This window comes from Lepisosteus platostomus, chromosome 4, assembly GCF_059453375.1.
Source record: "Lepisosteus platostomus isolate fLepPlt1 chromosome 4, fLepPlt1.hap1, whole genome shotgun sequence".
NCBI classification, from domain to species: Eukaryota; Metazoa; Chordata; class Actinopteri; order Semionotiformes; family Lepisosteidae; genus Lepisosteus; species Lepisosteus platostomus.
Window position 1 is genome coordinate 75835715 of NC_142614.1, and position 20673 is coordinate 75856387.

At 49.8% G+C, this 20673-nt stretch overlaps 1 protein-coding gene across 11 annotated transcripts in view; it reads left to right on the forward strand.

The window, feature by feature from the left end:
• The window catches only part of cast (calpastatin), a 56033-nt gene that overhangs the window by 18613 nt on the left and 16747 nt on the right, over nucleotides 1-20673 (forward strand). For 9 of the 11 annotated variants that reach the window (XM_088630736.1, XM_088630735.1, XM_088630733.1 and 6 more), the window contains 3 exons: nucleotides 15977-16045; nucleotides 18204-18320; nucleotides 19926-19985. In XM_088630736.1, coding sequence (XP_088486862.1) covers nucleotides 15977-16045; nucleotides 18204-18320; nucleotides 19926-19985 — 246 coding nt within the window. Of the gene's footprint in view, nucleotides 1-3688; nucleotides 3846-15976; nucleotides 16046-18203; nucleotides 18321-19925; nucleotides 19986-20673 lie in introns of those variants that run through there. The other 2 variants (XM_088630739.1, XM_088630738.1) reach the window with 2 other exon arrangements.

Genomic DNA, 20673 nt, shown 5'->3' on the forward strand with positions numbered 1-20673 from the left:
GGATATCGGACAGCTCTAGAGTCCGCAGACTGTGTCTGGAGATACATTTTCCCTGGAAACCTCCAGCTTTCTGTGTCCATAGGGAAAAACTATTCTGAGTTATACAGCTACACCAAAATCAGATTTCAGTCTCTTAGGCTGTCAGTTCAGTCTGAACTGAATTCTGTTCGCAGTCTGGTAACAAAATGCAGCAACGCAATGCTCACTTAGACGCAGTGAAGGACCTGTAGATGAAACCAAAGCAAATGATTCCTAAACTCAGACCCAGAACTGATCTCGTGGTTATCTGTGCGCATTCTAAAGACGTCAGATTTAAATAGCTTGAAAAACAACAGCATGATTACTTGCGCTTTGTCAGAGCGCAGGTGCAGAATGTTCTGTTGCACGCGTGGTCGGACTTCATGTGATTTTGATAGAACATGTCAGGTTTAGTCAACAGATCAGTTGGAGGGTGATGTGAGGGCAGGGAATAATCTGATCGAGTAATGACACGCTGATCTTGAGTAACAGAGGCTGTTCAACCCTGGGGACGCCTGAAGAGAAGCCCGCTAGCAGCACAGTTCAGACCACGCTGTGACGGCCTTCTCTGACGAACTGTAGATGGGACACGAGCTTACAGAGAGTCCAGCCCCTCATGGCCAATGGTAGCAAGTGCTGGGATCCTGAAGGACAGCAATAGTCCAACAGGGAATGAATAGTCGATTTATTCTGACTTTATTCCGCCCGGTACATCAGAGGAGACCGGATTCTCGCTGACAGTGACAGCCTGCATCTCTGCACAGCTGGGCCTTTCCCTGGAGCTGTCCTGGCAGTGCCGACAGGTGGCCTGCTCTGCCCAGAGCCCCCTCCACCTCAGCACAGCTGACAGCTCGATCTGCACGACAGTGCAGGACAGTCAGACTGTGCCGCACACCTGCTCTTCACGTGGTCATCACAGCTGTAAGAGTCTGAATGAGCTCTCTTTAATGATTTCATTGACGAAGGTGTGCCCAGCAGCACAGTGTGCTTTCTTAAAGGCTTTACAAATCCAGGCGTTTGCTCACACGGTTATCTCTGATTGTGTTGCTCAACAACAGGAGGTGCTGTACTACCTACTGAGATTAGAGGCTGGGGTCACTGCAGTGTACTACAGTATAAAAGGTGCTGCCAGACCTACGCCCTCTACTAAAGATACAGCAAGAAGCAGGTGTGGCATTTCTAGAAACACCGCATTTCTCTAGGTACAGACATTGCAGGTTTTGCTTTGGCGAGGGTGGGATTCTGAGATTTTTAAAGAGTCCTTTTGTATCATTTCCCTCTTTGTCACAACATGATCCTGTTTGCTAGTGCGGTAGTGTCTGCCAAACAGCAGAGCCCTTCAGCATGTGAGGTTTCCAGGTGCTCGAGTTGTACTTTTGAAGTGTCACTGACTCGTCTTTCCTTCATCTGCTTAGTGTGTGTCCGACTACTTAGCTGACAGCAGCGTTTCCACCAGGATGCTGCTGTAGGTGGCGCTGATGGACCAGTAGGTGGTGCTGTTCCCTCTGCACCGGAATTGTCTTATCAGAGCCCCAGTATTGTCGCTGGGCACACTGTGTTAAAGGGCGTACAGATAAAAATAAGCTCCTGATTACTTGGTCATGAAAGATGACATGGCTGTTTGTAACAGTAGGGTTGTTATCCCTTGTGTCCTTACTAAACTCTGGTCTCTGATCTGGCCGACCTTAATCCACCTGGTGAATCGGCTCTCTCTCCTCCCTCTGATGATCTGTGTGCAGTGGCGCAGCTGTGTGTCACACAGGCGGGGCTGCACTTCAGAGGCTGATGAAAAGAGCTGTATCCATGCATTCATTTAATATTCCAATTCAACAATAAGATTTCATTTACACGGGATTGTGTGTCCTATATTACAGTGATGTATTGATATACAGTGATCGGGGCTCTTCAGTCCCTCCCCACGCACCGCGCCCCTTGTTTAAACTGCTGGCAGGAATAGGCCAGCAGCCTGAGGGAGGTCCACTGCGGGCCAAGCCGTGTGCCTGCGGGACGGGAATCAAGTTGAACAGGCTCTGGGATTAGTGCTCGTCAGTCAGGGTCGCCTGCAGCTCTGCTTGAGGGACGGATGAGGCTGAATACTGCAGCTGTGATGTTGAGTGACAAGACGCTTGTTTTGATTTGTTATTAGCAGAACGGAGGCGAGTCCGCTCTTTCAGCCTGATTGGTAGCTGATTGATCCGAGATCCGTCTGGCTGTTTCTTGAAACTGAGAAGTAGGTTTCAGACTCCCACAACCCTTTGCGTAAAGACATGCCTCCTGTTCCCCATTTTCGCAGCACTTCCACATAATGTTGGCGTTTCTAGCTGGGAAACAGGATCAGCACATGGGAAGTTGGCAGCAATGTCAGATAAGTGCCGATAGCTGCTGGAAAGCAAGAGCTGTAGTGAGTCAACGGTGCTCAGCTGCATCACGTGACGGGAGAGCAGGGCCGATCCCTGCTGAGGCCTTCATTCTGCAGCAACCTCAGCGTCACAGGGCCTGTTTTCACAACCGTCAGCCTTGTGCTTACAAGCAGTTTTTAGTTCCAAATATTTTCTGAACCCCACCCCCCTCAGAAGGAATACATAAGCAATCGGTATTTCTTATTTTGAAAACTGATGTGCATCCAGAAATAATAATGTGAAAGCTGTAGTCAAGCACAGTGAAACCGTGTAGGAAATCTAGTGAAGTATCTGTAGTTTGAGCAAAGCATGACAAGAATTGGCAGTCCCTGGTGCTAGAGAGTGAGACAGTGAATACCCCTGTCCTGGGCAGAGTGAGTCCCTGGTGCAGGAGAGTGAGACAGTGAATACCCCTGTCCTGGGCAGAGTGAGTCCCTGGTGCAGGAGAGTGAGACAGTGAATACCCCTGTCCTGGGCAGAGTGAGTCCCTGGTGCAGGAGAGTGAGACAGTGAATACCCCTGTCCTGGGCAGAGTGAGTCCCTGGTGCAGGAGAGTGAGACAGTGAATACCCCTGTCCTGGGCAGAGTGAGTCCCTGGTGCAGGAGAGTGAGACAGTGAATACCTCTGTCCTGGGCAGAGTGAGTCCCTGGTGCAGGAAAGGGAGACAGTGTATACCAATAGGTGAATTGTCCCTGTGTTTTACATAGGTACTGCGCTGTAAGAATAATGATATTTATGTGTATCTGGACTTATCCATTTAAATTCCACAGATGTGCACAAGGGATTTTCTTTATGAATTTGTGGAAAGCACAAACACTAAATATACCGTATAAACAATAGTTTGTGTATTTGTCCTCTGCTCTGTAAGTGTTTGTCATGGCTTTCACAGATGGTTTGCTGAATATGTTTCTTTTTGAGAAGGAAACACGTTTCTACTTGCAGATCGCAGCTCGCTTTGGGAAGGGTGGGGCACAGAGGCTGGGCTGCTGGCAGTGTGGGGAGCTCAGCTCACATTCCTCTGGGGTGACTGTCCCTGCACCTACTGGAGACTCTGGGCTTTGCAGCCTGTTTCATCATTTTCCACCAGGTGTCCTCCATGCAGGACCCTGCTGGTATTTGTCTAGAAACTAATACATTTAGTGCTGCAGGCTGTGCTCTGGAGAGCCTGTGCCTCTGCACTGTGCTGCTATTTACTGCCTCTGTGCAGGGGGCGGGACACATGCCCTGTGAGCCAATGGCCTGGACTGCTGAACTGACTTCTGGGATACAGGGAGGAGCCTGTGAGGCAGAGTTCTGCTCAAGTTGTTATTATGGGTAACTCTGGATTGCACAGTGAAGTGTGAAAAGCTGGGAGTCCAGGTAGCCTTCTGCTTTGTCCAGTGCGGGGAGTATCTGTGGAAGTATACTGAGAGAGACACTCACTGATGGTATGTACTGTGGGGCTGTCAGGTCTGCAGCCTGCCAATTGATCCTGTTCATGTAGCTGGCACAGAGCGTAGTGTTGAGGAAATGTGGCGTATCTGCTGTAATGCAGAGCTGACTAGGCACAGGATGTGAGGCACTGAGAGCTGCTGCACATGACAGACTGAATTTATCTCCTCGAGTGCCAGAGAGGGCACAGCGTGTTTCAGAAAGATGAGTGAGTCTGCATGACGGTGTCTTTCCAGCAAAGTGCGGGAGGAAGTTCAGATTCACCCCGTCCTGTTCCACTGTGCCCACAAACCTTTCTGTTGCTGGACGTGAAAGAGTCTGGGCTGGATTTCAGCCCTAATCACTGCTGTTAGCTAAAAGTTCTTGGCAAAATTTGCATTATAGCTTTTGGCCCTCCTTCTGGTTTCTAGATTCAGGTCGGCGAATGAAGGTGTTTGTTTAGTTACGTGTTAAAAACTGTCCCTGTTGCTCAGCCCCGCAGGGGAACGCGAGTCACAATCTGAATACAGCAGCCGCCCCAGAAAGGGAATTTGTGCGAAACTCGGTGAATCGCTTTTGCTATCAAAGCGCGTCTCCCCACTGCTGTTCGAGTGCAGAAAGCTGTCGCTCTGTGTCCCTCTCTGCCTGTGCCCCTGGGGTGGAGAAGCCCAGTATCTTCATGTCTCCATTCTGATGGAGGGCGGGGAGGGCAGGTTTTCAGAGTTACTCATCGCTGCCGAAAAGAGCAGAAGTGCTTCAGTGCTTTTGTTTTCAGCCAGCATTCATCTCCAACCCCTTCAGATCAAAACAGGGCTGTGAGCCTTGATATTCTGTAAATACACAGCAAGCAACATCAAGTATTTAATCTCCTGTGCAAGCAGATCCTTTTTGTGGTGTTCCCTGGAGAAATGTTGGTGGGAGTGTGTGACCCTGCTGCCTGGGTGTGACTCTTCTCTTCTGTGGTTCACGTCAGCTGTTGTGTTTCATCTGAATGCAAAGAAAAGCTTCATTTTCCTGGTTTTAGTCTTTTTGTAATGATTCAGATATATTTTAATTTGTAGATTGTGGTGCTACCAGTACCTTTTGTTAGGCGCTGTTGCTGGTTGCTAGATATGATAAAGAGCCGGTAGGGGCTTGAGATAACACCATTATTGATACTGTGATTGTCAGCACTGTGTGCTAATATCGTTATTGATCTTTCAATAGTCAGGGTTATGAGATAACACCATTATTGATGCTGTGATTGTCAGCACTGTGTGATTAATATCATTATTGATCATTCAATAGTCAGGGTTATGAGATAACACCATTATTGATGCTGTGATTGTCAGCACTGTGTGTTAATATCGTTATTGATCTTTCAATAGTCAGGGTTATTGGATAACACCATTATTGATACTGTGGTTGTCAGCACTGTGTGATAGTATTGTGATTGATATGGTGGGTTAGGTGATTACAAACTAATGTGCCAGCATTTAGGTGATTTTATTCTGATTGCTCGTTTTTGTAAAAATATTTCTCAGGATAGATTCTCTTCTGCTATGTGTTTGACAATCGGAGCCCGCGTATTCTCTGAGACATGCGGGGTCCTGGGCAGGTGGTCTCCTCTCGGTCTCACCGCCCCAGCATCCCTGTCTCTCCGGGGTCAGTGGGCTCGTACCCACGATCCCCTGACGCGCGCGCCCACGGTCCTGGCACCACTCTGGGATCAGCTGAGTCTCCCGGCGCAGGGGGGACGTGCTTTCACAATGAGCAGCTTTCTTAAGAGCCAATGGAACTGGAGCCGTTTCCACAATAAGAAAAGAAAACAGCCGGGAGCTCTGACCTTTTGCCTTGTTACCCACAGAGTGCCACAGGGGAGAGAGGAGTTTTATTGCTGCCAGTTCTTGAGACGTACTCCGCTGGTCATGGCTTACTTTGTGCCCAGAGGCAGAGATTAGCGAGAGAATGGGCCACACGTCTGTTGGGGTAACCACATACAGAGCTGTGCCCCAGCACACACTGGGGATGTGTTCAGCACAGTTGTACCCCAGTGCTACATCAGTTGTACTAGGACTGATGTAGAAGGGAGGTTTGGTTCTGGGTCTGGGAAATATAGTATGAGCAACCTCGAAAGCAGTATTCTGTGACATTTGTTCTTTTTCTTGATAACACTGAGAACACTGCAGAAAATTAAATGAACTGCATTCATTTAATCTGTGAGAATAAAATGTACAGACTCATTTAGTTTCACCCTTTTTTGAACAGTACTGTGTAGTACCTCGCATGACTTTTTTAAAGGTTTTTAGTGTTTTTTGTTCCGTTTTCTCCTGAGATGATTTCCACTGTTGCTTTGCTCTGTTTAATGCTGTGTCAAAGGCATTCCACTCTAAATATCTTCTTGCACTGCTGCTTATGCTCTGCTTAGTAAGGGTCTTAGTATAAGTGTAACGGCAACATATTTTCTGAATCAAAGGAGAATGAATCAATGTAAAGCAGGTATTACTGTACTGAAATTCAGTTGTTGTTCATTTGAAAGCACAGTTAATAAACCAGGAACATCGGGTACAAGTTTAGTTGATACAAAAAAACCCTAGCAGACATCCTCAGAATGAACACTGAAACACTGAAACACCCATCGCGGTGTGTTTTTAAAGCTGAGAACAGGAGGCGCTTCTTTACGCAAATGTAGTTGAAGCCGATACCCTGGATTCTTTCAGGAAACGGCTGGCTGGGCCAATTGGACTGCTAACGACCACACAGACGAGATGGGCTGACTGGCTCCCCTGGCCTGTGGGTCAGGGTACAGAGAGACCTTATTGTCCACCCCTGTGGAAATTCGTCTTTGTCCACCCACAGAAGTACAAAACACACAGGCGCAACATAAGATCACATAGATCACAACAGCAGTGTGTGATACACAAATAGATGGGTAAATAAATAGGTGGGGGGGGGCACACTTACATGCCTTCATTGAGTAGTTTTATTGCAGAGGGGACAAAAGACTCCTTATAAATGTTTTTATTTGAATTTGGTCCCCTATACTGTCTCCCTGATGTGGGTATTATGAATTGGATGGGAGTATTGGTGGTGGTGGAGGGGAGTCCCCATTACCTGTAAAGCGCTTTGAGTGGAGTGTCCAGAACAGCGCTATATAAGTGTAAGCAATTATTATTATTATAGTATTATGTACAGGTCAGCTTGGACTGCTCTGCATGGGGCTGATGTTCCACTTCGCTGGAATCTCTTGGTGAAATGCGTCTTCTGTGTGTCAAGCTCTCCACAGCTGCCGCAGGGACCTGACTTGTTCCGAATTCTGTTTTCTACTGAAATGCTCTGACTGATGGCAACCTAGCGTATTTGTTAGTAAAACCGAGGTGTTTAGGCTCTGCAGCAGAATGCTGCAGAATGCAGTCTGTGCACCCTGAGGAGTGGGGTGGACTCACACATCTCTCTCGGCGCCTGTGTCTTCTCTTGCCGTGCAGTTTAAAGGTTGAGCCTTTGCTCCGATTGTTGAGCATTTTCTGAATTGTGTGGCTTCTCTCATCTCTGCAGTAGAGTGTGACACTGCTCTAAACACGCCGTTGGTCTAACTTGAAGAAAGCCCTCACCCTGCAGATTCATGTAGCAGAGCTGCTAATTCCTCAGCCCAGTGCAAACACGCAGGCAGGCTGGGAGCTGCTCGGAGGGAGTGGAGAGGGCTCTTCAGGGCAAGCAGGGCTGTAATGTTTGCACAAATGCCTTTGTGTGTGAGAGGCTCGTGCAGCACTACAGCCGCTGGTGGTAACACACACAGAGAAGGCAGCAGCATGTTTTTGAGCCACTGACCCCGTGTGGCTGATGATCAGTTACTGACATGCTGTTGGCTGTTCCTCTGGACCCAAGCGCTGCCAATCCAAGATTAGCACACAATGCTGCTGTCTGACCTTGCCCCTTCTCTTTCAAGGGCTCGCCACAGTGTGCACCACTGAGAACCCAGGGTTGTAGAGTTTGTATGATACTTAGCGGCTAATTTAATCCCAGAATCTCCTCCAGCTGTTGCTTGAAAAAAAACAAAGTATTAACTTCAACAACAAGTCTGGGCAGCTTGTTCCATCCTGCCACAGCCCTTAGTATAAAGCAGTCCCTCCTGTTCTCATTTGTATGAGCATTAACCTGTGGCTCCCACCCTTGCCCTCTGGGTCATCTTCTTTCAAAGCAGCTGTTGGGCTGTGGTGTAAACAGACCTGAGGCACAGAAGCCAAATGTCATGTAAATGTAGAGTAGAGTTGTTTTTTATACCAGAGAAGCTCGATGGGCTTTCTCTTGCTTGTCGCCTTTATGGTCTTGTTAGGAGTCTTCCACAGCACAGGTAGTGCTGATTACTGTTTATTTAGAACTCTATGTCCAATGAATTGTGTCACTGGCATTACGTTAGTGCTGTAGGTTGTGGCTTTCTAGATATTGTGCACACATTTCCCAGCTTATTTTGGAAGGAGGAAGATATTTAAGAGCATTTTCAGACTGAAAGCTGTACGTGACTGATAGCTGGTCCAGTTCCTGTATAAGAGACGACCTGCTCGAGTATTAGAAGATGTGGTTCCAACTTGCCTGACCACAGATCTACATGAAACACGCATTCAGACAGAGCAGTACACAAATGTAATATCGATACAACTTCGATAGAACATCATATGAAGATTATGGTGCATCTCATTTTGTGGATGTTGTATGAACAACACTGCACAGGATTGTGTGAAATCTTGTGTAACATTGTCTTCAGGTGTGATCTTACTGAAAGCAATGAAAAGGAATTAAGATTCTTGCTGATGCTTGCAAGGCGTTCGGTTAAATCTGGGTGTTTTACACCACAGGTACGAGTCCCTCATCCCCTGAAGGTGAATGTCTCATCTCTCCAAATCACTTTAAATTCTAACATTAATGGGTAAAATGTGTCTTGTCAAAATCCTCTTCACCCCTCTTGTCTCTTTGGCTAAACTCTCTGCTCGCCTCTCAGGCCCTGGTGTCAGAGGAGTAAACTCTGTGTGCTGTCTGTCCTGCCTAATTCCTGTTGGTCAGCTCAGGTTGGTTACATGGATTGTGATGTAAGGCTGTATCTTTGTGCAGAGAAGACCCGCTGGAGGAATGAACAGTAGGTGATGCAGGAGGCACAGGGGGTTGGTGTTAGGAATGACTTCAAAGCTGGTCAGACTGGCGTTTCTGCTTGCTGCTTCATAGGTTTAGTTTTCCATTTCAAAAGGTCATTCTGGTTTACCTTTAATTTGTTTCATGCTCATAGTTGAGATTCCTGGGGTACAGACCGTAATTCAAGTTCCTCCTGATAGAGGTGTGAGCATTTTTGTAAAGTAGTGTCAAGCAGTTTTTGATGATGAGGTGTGTTATTTTATGCGTTGTGGCCTGCAGCAGCCTCTCGCAGAGGGCAGTGTCGTTTCCTAGTGACACTCCAGTGAGAGGACATGCCTGAACACCAGCTTGTTGACTTCATGGGCTTAGAGAAACCTCAAAGCACCTCGCGACCAGACATGAAGCTCAGACCGTCCCTACCCGCAGAGCAGTGGATCTTTGTGTGCACGAGGTACAGGTTGACTGATGAATAGGAGCAGAAGTACAGTACACCCTGGCACTGGGCATGTTCTCTGAGCACTGGTGATAAAACAGACTCATTTACCAGTCTGTCTGTGGTCTGGCCCAGCCCCTCTCCACCCTGATATATACCCATTGTGTGAGCAGGGGAGGGCCTGTGTGGTGGCTCTCCGATTAAGCTCCTGGGCGTGGTGGAACAGCACAATAAATCTTATCTTATCTTATGTTATCACTGGCTGCTCTGTTTGAAAGCCTGTTCCCGCCCTGGAGAGGCCCTAACTCGAGCCCGGTGGGGTACTCCCTGTGGGTCGGTGGATTTTACTGGTGACGGGTGTCGCCAGAGCCTTGAGCTCCTCAGGGACGGAGTCACAAAGCTGACAGACGAATTCCAGCGACTGGAGACAGTGAGTGGGCGTCTGTGATGGTGCACCCGACGCTGGTAAAAAAACATCTGGGTAAGATCCTCCAATCGGCACCGGTGGTGGTACTTTACACAAAGGGCTGTGGGGGTGTGGAACAAGCTGCCCAGTCCTGTTGTCAAAACTAATATGATTTCTTAATAATAATATCCTTGGGTCTATCACCTACTGGAAATCAAGCAAGCTAAATGGGCTAGTCAGCTTTTTTTTGCTTTATATGATGGAAGAATTTGCAAAAGGAATGTATGCAAAAAATACTTTACTTTCATCTTTCAAATATGCTTTCTCCATATAATTACTGACATTATGCCATCATAAATGGGAGGTTACACATGGAAATAAAGTTAGTAAAAACTAAACAAACAGGTAATAATCCCAACAAAAAGATTGCTTCATCTTCTTTCCCAGAATCAAATCTGATCTTAATGGAGTCAGAAATCGAGTCCTTGTTGTCAGTATCTGACACACCTGTAGCCTGAGAGGAATGGTGATCTTTCTCATGATATAAGTCTCCTTCACAGCATTGATCCATTTGCTCAGATGTTGGAGGCTCTTAGTGAACCATTTTCTTGTGATAATTTTCTTACTGGCAGCTAAAAGAATTTCCAGTACACTGTATGTCTATCCCGGCTCGACCAGGTGTATCCAGTCCTGCTCCTGGAAGCTCTTTAAAGCTGTTAAACAGGTGCAGGTAAACCAGTGACCAGTTGGGTCTTGTCATCACGAGCAGAGCTGGAATGAAAATCCACAGGCACACCAGGACTTTTATGTACAGAGTGTGCTTGGGCATTCCGAGCACTGATGCTCTAACTGTACCTGTTTTAACTAAAAGCCAATAATAATTTAATTTGCGTATTAATAGGAAATGGGGAGGTGTTGCTCCAAATAGCATTTCTAGCATTTCCATTAAAATGGAAAATGGATTAATTTTCCTCAAGTGGTTTTTGTCAGGCAACTGTAGTGCTGATCCTGCATCACGATCCGCAGTGCCAGGCCCGGCCAGTGCTGGGCTAGACCCTGCGTCCGGATCCGCAGCCCCAGGCCCGGCCAGTGCTGGGCTAGACCCTGCGTCCGGATCCGCAGCCCCTGGCCCGGCCAGTGCCTAAGAGGAAGACCACTAAGAAAAATGGGGTTGCTGCTGTAGGTGGTGCTGGTGGACCAGTAGGGGGAGCTCTTCCCTCTGGGCCAATGCCCCAGAATGGTGCACCGTGCAGTAGCCGGTGCTGATCTTTGCGATGAGACACTAAGCTCCGGCCTGTGTACTCAGTACAGATCCCACAGCAGTGTCTGGAAGAGTAGGGTGTTATCTCAGATAGTCACGTAGCCATAGTGCACCAGTACGCTCCTCACACACCAGATCTCAGTGGGGAGGAGAGCAGAGTGATGAAGCCAGTTCATTGGTAAAGGCCAGGAGGAATTTAGGATTTTGTGTCCAATGTCTGTTACTCAGAAGCATTTGCACTGTAGTATGATTTTAAGGTTAAGAGCTTAAAGTTTTATCTGCTCCTTCTGAAAGAATTGCCATCATTTGACTCTACGGAGTTATGAAAGAGGCACTTCTGTACACTAAGGGCTGTAGAGGTCTGGAACAAGACGCTCAAGCATGTTGTTGAAGCCGATACACCAGAGTATTTCAAGACACACCCGGATGAGACGCTGGGATCGATTACAGTAGCTACAAGCAGCCAAACCAGCTAGATGAGGAAGAAGAGAAGCTGCATGAGGAAAGAAGGAATGAGAACGGCCCAGTTTGTTTCCATTGCCACATAAGATCTGTAGATCACCTGCATTCCTCCTCACCCACACGCTCCATCTGCCCTCGCTGAAGAGAGAGGGCTGGCCCATTGTCTGGTAGACAGTCTGAAATTACAGCTGGAGATTTGCGTCTTCTGCAGTGCCAACACAATGCTGCCCATGTGTCTTGAACTTGCATCTTCCTGGCTGCGGTATTGCCCATGTCCTGTATCAGCCTGCAGACAGCGTTCCTTCACGGACAGGCAGTTTTCCAGAAGGAAGCTCCGGCTGAACCGCGTGCCGATCCAGCCGCCCTGTCGGGAAGCGTCGTGTAGTGTCGGGAATCGAACGGGGGCTGTTCGTTTTGGGAAGCTAGCGCACACAGTGGCAGGCTGGGTGTTTTTGTACAGCACTTCCTATGTGCAAGTTCTGCACGCTGCTTGACTTCCTGAAAGCTGCCTCAGACGGCCCTGGAAGAGCTCCCTGCGATCAGTTCAGCGTCAGGCGCAGGACGGAGTTTAAACACTCTGCTCGGCCCCATTTCCTCTCTCTGAGAGCTGGGCGTGTCCCCGAGACAAGAATGTGAAGGCACTCCAAGTTTTTTTTCTGTTTTTCTGACTTCATCAGTCTCCTGTTGTGCCAATTGCTAGGCAACGCTTTTAATGCACACAAAAATCTTTGATCGGGCTTATAGCCTTGCGGCACCTCTGAGGAGACTCAGTTTTTGGAGAGGTTTTCTGTGGGCTGTGTTTTCTGTGTGCTGCATTATTTAAAAGCTTTGAGCTTAAGACAGTATCACACGTTGTTTAAGGGCTACATGTAGTTGTGCACTGTTAGCTTTTTCTGCTTACCGTGCTTTCAGGCTCATTCACTGCCACACTCTGCCACACTGTATCGTAAGCTACTTCAGCATGTGAATACCTCACGACTGCTGCCATCTGGGAAAGAAAGAGTGAATTTGCCTTAGATGACAAGCTGAACTACTGTCCTGTGTGCACAAGATTAAGTTTTAAAAATAAGAGAAGAACCCGTCTTCCTTGTGTGTTTTCTTCAAGTATCCTAAGAACTAACCTCACTTTGACCAGTGGGAGGGGCAATACACAGGTTTCGCCCAGTAAAGATAAATGCCGAAATAGCCTTTTCGGTTGCTCTGTGGTTTAACATGCATTCTCAAGGGCAGTTAGCGTTGTCACTCTGGGTTGCAAACAGACAAGTTGGACCAGGTAGCTGTGTGCTGGAGCCGCAGGAGTGTGTGTCAGAGAGCCTCGCCCTGCGCCGCGCCCCTGCCGCCGCCGCGGAGGAGAAGAGGCCACGTATCCAGCGAGCGTGTTCACACCCCTCTGTCCCGAGGGGCTAGCGAGGGGAGACGCGCGTGTGTGTGTTTGCGTGTGAGTTGCTCCCGGGGTGAAAATGAGTTTGGTGAATTCCCGATTCACAGAAAGCAGTTTTTTTTGCAGATTCACTGATGGCTTTTTTCATTTGAATGGTTTCAGCAAAGGTTTAGTCATCTCTTACGCAGGCGCAGGAGTAATCTAGGATGTCCTTCGTGACAATGAAGGAAGGAGAAGGGACGTGACGTCCGCAGTCACCGGAGCGCACTCTGAGTGCCGAGGCTGGGCAGCTTGTGTTGCAGTTGCTGTGTTATTGTAGAGGTGGGGATTGTGAGTATCTGCGCTCCCTCTGACTGTGTATTCCAGTCTACGCCCCGACGGCCCTCCCCTCACTGTACAGAACTTCCTCTTTTCGCCAGCGCGGCCTGGCGTGTCGGCACAGACGTCAGTGTTCGCTGCTCGCCAGGGCTCTAGTGTGAGCCCGCCGGCTGTGGTACTTAAGCTCCAGGAGGGTTCGGGCTCGGCCACTCGCGCCCTGCCCTCCCGCTGCAGGGATCCAGGGACAGACCTCACCGAGCATCGGCACAGCCCAGTGATTCTGGGATCCCGTTGCACTCTGTGTCTGATGGACCGAACCCTGCAGGTTACTTTCCAACATATTAACGAAACTCTTGGATTCTGTAGAGTTTAGAGTACAGATTGCTTTCTACAATGATATGATATTGAGATCTTCGTTTCTGTGCGGATGTAAAGAGTGTCATTTTTCCAATACAGAAGTGTGTTTCGATTTTGAGATTGTCTAAAGTTTCTAGTCAAAGAGAGGGATTATAGCAAAATATTCATATTTATGGTAAATCTTTAAAATGTCCCTTCACTTGTAGTGAAGAAAACAATGACCACATACATTCAACTTCTCTCTTACTTTTTTGTTACACTTTATCAAGGGTTACCAGCAAATTATTTTCAAACGTATGCTGCCGATGTGCACAGCCTTGCTCTTCTCGTAAGCATGAGACTGGGATTTGTGAATTACAGGCTCAGGGCTGCAGCAGACAGTTTCCAGGGCAGTGGTGACTCCAGACGGAGACTCCTCCGTGCCTAAAGCAGCTGTGTGTTCAACTGGCTTCACCACGGCACAGGAAAATTCTCATCTACACATCCCTGCATTTGATCTCTTCTAACTGTGAGGGGTGCAGCCTTCATGTCTGACTTGAGAAGATATTGCGCTTGTGTGCGAAACGTGGTGCCTCCAAACTCCCAGGAATTTTGGGGTGAACTGTGAGTTTTGTTCGAGGCCTCCGAGCGTGACGTGAGATAGGCAGTTTGTCACAGACACTCGAGGAACTGAAGGAAAGAGGCTCCTGTTGGCCTTGAAGGTCCTGTTCGTTCTTCCTGCCCCAGTGTCCCACTTCACCCCCAAGCTGTTCATGTGGACCAGTGCAGAGCATTGTGGGATCGCAGCCTGGCCAGTGTACCATCAAGGATCCTGGCTATATCTGTAATCACCCACGGTTCTGTGCACCCAGTCGCCTGCTCTGGTGGGAATATGATGCCTCCGTGGAAGTGGAGCTCCTCAGTATAAATAGCCCCATGTCTCGTCCTCACTCTGGCTAGAATACAGCGTGTAAAAATAGCGCTCTGGTCACACTGCGCCTTGTTGAGACCCTGTGAAATTCCTAAATGGCTGCCTCACTGGATTTTCATCTGCAGGCTCGGAAGCCTTCCTGACTGAAGGAATCCATTTTCATCCATCCATTTTCTAACTGCTTAATCCAGTACAGAGTCTCGGAGCCCACTGCTTGCCTATCCAGCCAGACACAAACTCACACCATGGCCAATTGTCCCAGACGCCAGTTAACCCACCAGTATGTCTTTCACTGTGGGAGATAACTGGAGCACCTGGAGTCAAACTCACACAAACTCCACACAGACAGCACCCCAGGAACTGAACCCAGGACCCCAGCAGTGTGAGACAGCAACGCTGATCACTGCACCACCCTGCCACCCTGATTCAAGGGAGGGAACAGGGAAAGAATCTTTCGATCATTCTAGGATGAAGAGTTTCAGCTGCAGAAGGATTCATGTGGTTTCTTTCACAAATAATAGTTTCTGCTGAAATACATATTTATACTGTATATAAATGTATTAATGTATGTGGTGTATTTATGTGGAGAATTTCACTTACACTCTTCAGTTTGCCCACTTTCTACAAAGCAGGATGGGAAATCTCTGCTTTTTAACACAGCTGATGGTGCAAAGGAGCTCTGTGCCGTGAGATGGGTCTCTGTGTGTGTGTTCTCTGTGCCGTGAGACGGGTCTCTCTGTGTGTGTTCTCTGTGCCGTGAGACGGGTCTCTCTGTGTGTGTTCTCTGTGCCGTGAGACGGGTCTCTCTGTGTGTGTTCTCTGTGCAGTGAGACGGGTCTCTGTGTGTTCTCTGTGCCGTGAGACGGGTCTCTCTGTGTGTGTTCTCTGTGCCGTGAGACGGGTCTCTCTGTGTGTGTTCTCTGTTCAGTGAGATGGGTCTCTGTGTGTTCTCTGTGCCGTGAGACGGGTCTCTGTGTGTGTTCTCTGTGCCGTGAGACGGGTCTCTGTGTGTGTTCTCTGTGCCGTGAGACGGGTCTCTCTGTGTTCTCTGTGCCGTGAGACGGGTCTCTCTGTGTGTGTTCTCTGTGCCGTGAGACGGGTCTCTCTGTGTGTGTTCTCTGTGCCGTGAGACGGGTCTCTCTGTGTGTGTTCTCTGTGCCGTGAGACGGGTCTCTGTGTGTTCTCTGTGCCGTGAGACGGGTCTCTCTGTGTGTGTTCTCTGTGCCGTGAGACGGGTCTCTCTGTGTGTGTTCTCTGTGCCGTGAGACGGGTCTCTGTGTGTGTTCTCTGTGCCGTGAGACGGGTCTCTGTGTGTGTTCTCTGTGCCGTGAGACGGGTCTCTCTGTGTGTGTTCTCTGTGCCGTGAGACGGGTCTCTCTGTGTGTGTTCTCTGTGCCGTGAGACGGGTCTCTCTGTGCCGTGAGACGGGTCTCTCTGTGTGTGTTCTCTGTGCAGTGAGACGGGTCTCTGTGTGTTCTCTGTGCAGTGAGACGGGTCTCTGTGTGTTCTCTCCACAGTCGCAGTCCAAACCGGCATCGGCCACCCCCGTAGCCCAGACTGCCAGCATGAAGCCTGCAGATCCCAAGGTACGCAGTTCATTCTCCCTTCTTGACCACCAGGAGGCGCTCTCCAGAGCAGGTGAACTGGGGGTACTCCTGAGACCTGCAGGATCTACCAGAAAGGGGGCACTCCACTTGCACTTTTACCAACACCGGCAAAATTGTTTGTGATGACAAAAAATGAGATAAATGTGCTTTGATTTCTCTGACCTCAGATACGAAGAGTTGCAGATGTGCACATACTGTAAGTACATATAGGCACATGGTTTGTGATTCAAGGATCCTCACAGATAAGTTCAGAGCTGTAAAATTTGGCAAATTTGCCAAGTAGTGTTAGCAAGTACCTAATTCTGAGTTGTTCAGGGCAGTACTCAGGGTGGCAGGACTGAGGAGCAGTACTCATAGAGCAGGACTTGTGCCTGTTGCCTTGCCCTGTGTAAGAGCATTAAACCAACAGGACCAAGATGGACAACAGCAACAGAGCCTTAAATTAGTGTACTAGAGTGGCCAGTTGAAAAACCTCCGTTAGAAAGGTGCAATGTCGCAGCACTATCCTGAATGAGCGCAGCGGTCGGGGGCAGAGAGCTGAGTCCAGGTGAGGACTGGTGAGCAGGCAGGCAAACAGAAGCACAATCTGAGCTCTCAATGGCAAGCAGAAGTCCAAGGCAAAGCGTGAAGGATAATCTGCAAGAGAGCTCGAGGGAGGAAGTCGGGTTTGTCACGCAGAAGCCAGTCCAAAGCAAACTGGAAGCAGGCCAGACTGGAACACGGGAGAAGGCAGGCAGAGCTCAGGGGAAGATCCAGAGGCAGAGTCAGAGCGAGGTGTCATCAAAGTCAGCAGACAAGCAAGCACACGGCAATTGAGCTGAGAGGTGACTTCAGTACCCTGCTGGTTAAAGGTAAATGTTTGATTCATGCGCACAGGTAGATTCGATCTCCGGCCTGATCTTGTTTCACGGCAGCCGGATGGTTGCTGTGGTGTTTCAAGTGCGCAGATCCATGGGAGCAACTAGGACAAAACCTTAGCCTCTGGGCTGCTTGCTGTTTGAGCTGGTGGCTGTTTGAAAAGGTGTTGTCAGGATTCGGAGTCAGTGGGCGTTCTGTTCAGCAACAGCCTGCTGCTGCAGTCCCATTGTGTACCTGGGTGTGTGTCAGTCAGACCTGCAGCTTGTGCGCTGCCTCGCTGGTGCTGCTCTGTCCTCAGCTGTTAAAAGCAAGCTACTTATATAGTGATAGAAATGTATTACAGGTATTCTCTCTTAAATTTGCTTTGGTATTTTCCTACTGTTGATATCCTTTGTAAAAGATGAAAGTATCTGTATCCACGGGGACAGACTTGGCATGTTGACTCCTGTGTTTGAGGACAGAGGCTTGTGATTACACTTGGCTACAGCACTGTGGCTATAAATAATACAGCCTGTTGATATTGTTGCCAGTTTCACCCTGAGAGAAAGTTAATCATGAAATACCCCTGGAAACAATTGTGATCAGTGTTAACTGAAGAATGAAAGTTGGAGTCTTGTTTTCCAGAAACTCTATATGTTTGTGTTTGCATAGCATTGTGATACAAAACAAGACTGGTAAACAGTGCTGCTGGATTTACTCTGGGACACTCTGAGTACAGTAAGTTGTTTGTGGAGAGAAAACAGCTCAGGCCCAGGGCAGAGTCCTCATGGCTCAGCTGTGCTTCCCAAATCAGCTGCTCGCCCTGCAGCCCCAGCATGCAGCCTGTATCTCTCAGACTCTGCTGGAACCAAGGAGAGGATTGAAAAGGCAAACAGATCTGTGCAGAATTCGTAACCTCCAGAGGGATTGTCATAGCCCTGTTCTGAATGCGGCATCGTCTTCGAAGATACAGCCTGGTTTATGATTTTGCTGGAATGCTGCGTTGTTCCTCTCTGTGTCGGATAAGCCACAAGGACTCTGTGTCATCTAATGGATTGCTGCGATGTTTCTCGTTGGCTCCTTGCTGGGAGGTTGCAGGTTCAGCTCCCATGTGGGGCACAGCTCTCGTGTCCTAGAGCCAGGGTGCTCCGCTCAGCCTGCTCCGGACAAACACACGGCTTCAGACAGCCGCGCCGGTCGGGTGAAGTGTGTGTCAGCAGAGGGAGAAGCTGGTGTGTGTGTGGGATGGGAGGGGGGCGCATGTGTGTCAGGTGTTTGAAATGCCTTCTCCATCTCGTAGAAAGCGCCGCCGTCGCCCGCCAAATCGGCCGCACCGGCCGCCGCCGCGGCCAGCAAGGGCAAGCCGGAGGGCAAGCCGAAAGAGGCACCGCAGCAGGTCCCCAAGGAGCCGCCCAAGGTAGGCCTCCTCACCCCTGCGCCCTGCGCGTGACTCCAGCCCCGGCGCCCTCATGCTGGGGGAGACGGGCTCTTGGCTCCGACCTGTCTGCTGAACCGCTTCACCGCTAAGCTCCGAAACGATCCCCTGTGTCGTCTCTTTTTTGCACTTCGACCAGTTGAAGTTTCTGTCACAGAATCAAGTACGTCTTTCAGATCTTCATCTCAGAAAATACTTCGCCATTCAGTGAGAGTGTCTTTGGCTGGGTCAGGAGATGTGGCGTGCTGAGGGCCAGTTCAGTAGCCGACCCGTTTCCCTGCAGTGCAGCTCCCTGCTCCGGGTGCCGTGTGGAGTGTCGTCCTTGTGACGAGCTCCTCCGGCCGCTCGGACACAACTGACAGGTGGAGGCCATAGCTCTTGGGCAGGAAACCAGTTGGAAGGGAGAAGTACTGGCAGTGAACCTGTTGGAGCTGCTTTCTCACAGCTCTCTCTGGTCTCAGAGGGGCGCAGAGCTCAGTCAGCCTCCTTGGTCAGGAACCCTGCGGCCAGCAGACAACATCTCTCATGACCACGGTCTGGAAAGGGATGGGGTTTCTCTGCAGGATCTGGAGCACATCTTTTTACCTTGCTGGGTTTAAAATGGTATTACAGGCCAGTGAGGGCAAACATTGACAAAACTCAAAAACGTAACGATGGCCATGGACAGACCGTATAGTGATTGTTAAGTCATTGTGGGGTCCTGATGATTAATTATTAGATTTAATACTACAGGGATTAGTCGACATAATGCTTCATAAATTCATAAATCTGATGCTTCATAAATTTCTTTTTTTGACGATTTATACTAGTAAGACCTAAATGTAAAATGTAACATTTAGCTGTACGGAGGACAAGATGTACATATTCCACGTGAAACATTGAGAAGACACCCTGCACGGTTCAATTACTGGCCAAGGGGCTCATGGGAAAGCCTTGGAGTTTCGCTCCCTGTGTGGGACAGAGCTGTCTCCTCAGAGCAGCGGGGCTGATGAGGGACAGGGACAGAGGACAGTTTCGCTCCCTGTGTGGGACAGAGCTGTCTCCTCAGAGCAGCGGGGCTGATGAGGGACAGGGACAGAGGACAGTTTCGCTCCCTGTGTGGGACAGAGCTGTCTCCTCAGAGCAGCGGGGCTGATGAGGGACGGGGACAGAGGACAGTTTCGCTCCCTGTGTGGGACAGAGCTGTCTCCTCAGAGCAGCGGGGCTGATGAGGGACGGGGACAGAGGACAGTTTCGCTCCCTGTGTGGGACAGAGCTGTCTCCTCAGAGCAGCGGGGCTGATGAGGGACGGGGACAGAGGACAGTTTCGCTCCCTGTGTGGGACAGAGCTGTCTCCTCAGAGCAGCGGGGCTGATGAGGGACAGGGACAGAGGACAGTTTCGCTCCCTGTGTGGGACAGAGCTGTCTCCTCAGAGCAGTGGGGCTGATGAGGGACGGGGACAGACAGTTGCCCCAGGGGGTTAGCCCACACAGACTTTCCCGCCCGTCAGCTCTGCCCTTCAGATGCCGCCGGTGTCCGCGAGCCGGTTTGCGTGGGCTGGGGCGTCTCGCTGTGGCGAGTGAGTGAGCCGCTCCTGTGTCTTGCAGCCCGCGGTGGAGAAGGCCGCAGTGAGCGCCGCCTGCGCTGCCGGTGTGGGGAGTGCCGAGGTAGGTAACAGCAGCGTGGCTGCGGCCTGCTGGGAATCTGTCTGCGCGGGGGTGAGGCGGGGGTGAGGTGGGGTGAGGCTAGGGAGAGGCGGTTGTGAGACTGGGGTGATTCGGGGGGAGACTAGGGTGAGGCAGGGGTGATTCGGGGGGAGACTAGGGTGAGGCAGGGGTGATTCAGGGGGAGACTAGGGTGAGGCAGGGGTGATTCGGGGGGAGACTAGGGTGAGGCAGGGGTGAAGCAGGGGTGATTCGGGGGGAGACTAGGGTGAGGTGGTTGTGAGACTGGGGTGATTCGGGGGGAGGCTAGGGAGAGGCGGTTGTGAGACTGGGGTGATTCGGGGGGAGACTAGGGTGAAGCAGGGGTGATTCGGGGGGAGACTAGGGTGAGGCAGGGGTGATTCGGGGGGAGACTAGGGTGAGGCAGGGGTGAGGCAGCGGTGATTCGGGGGGAGACTAGGGTGAAGCAGGGGTGAAGCAGGGGTGATTCAGGGGGAGACTAGGGTGAAAACCCTTGCTTGTTATGGTCTTCCACATGTATGACTTTCATCTGAGTGTGTTACACACTTCTAACAGTTGTCACTTTTGGTTCAAACATCTTTTCGATCTGGGCTGCATCCTGACCCTGGGGTGAGTTGTGCAACAGCATTGTGTGTTGTAATGGCTGTTGCACTTCAAGCACTGGGCTGTT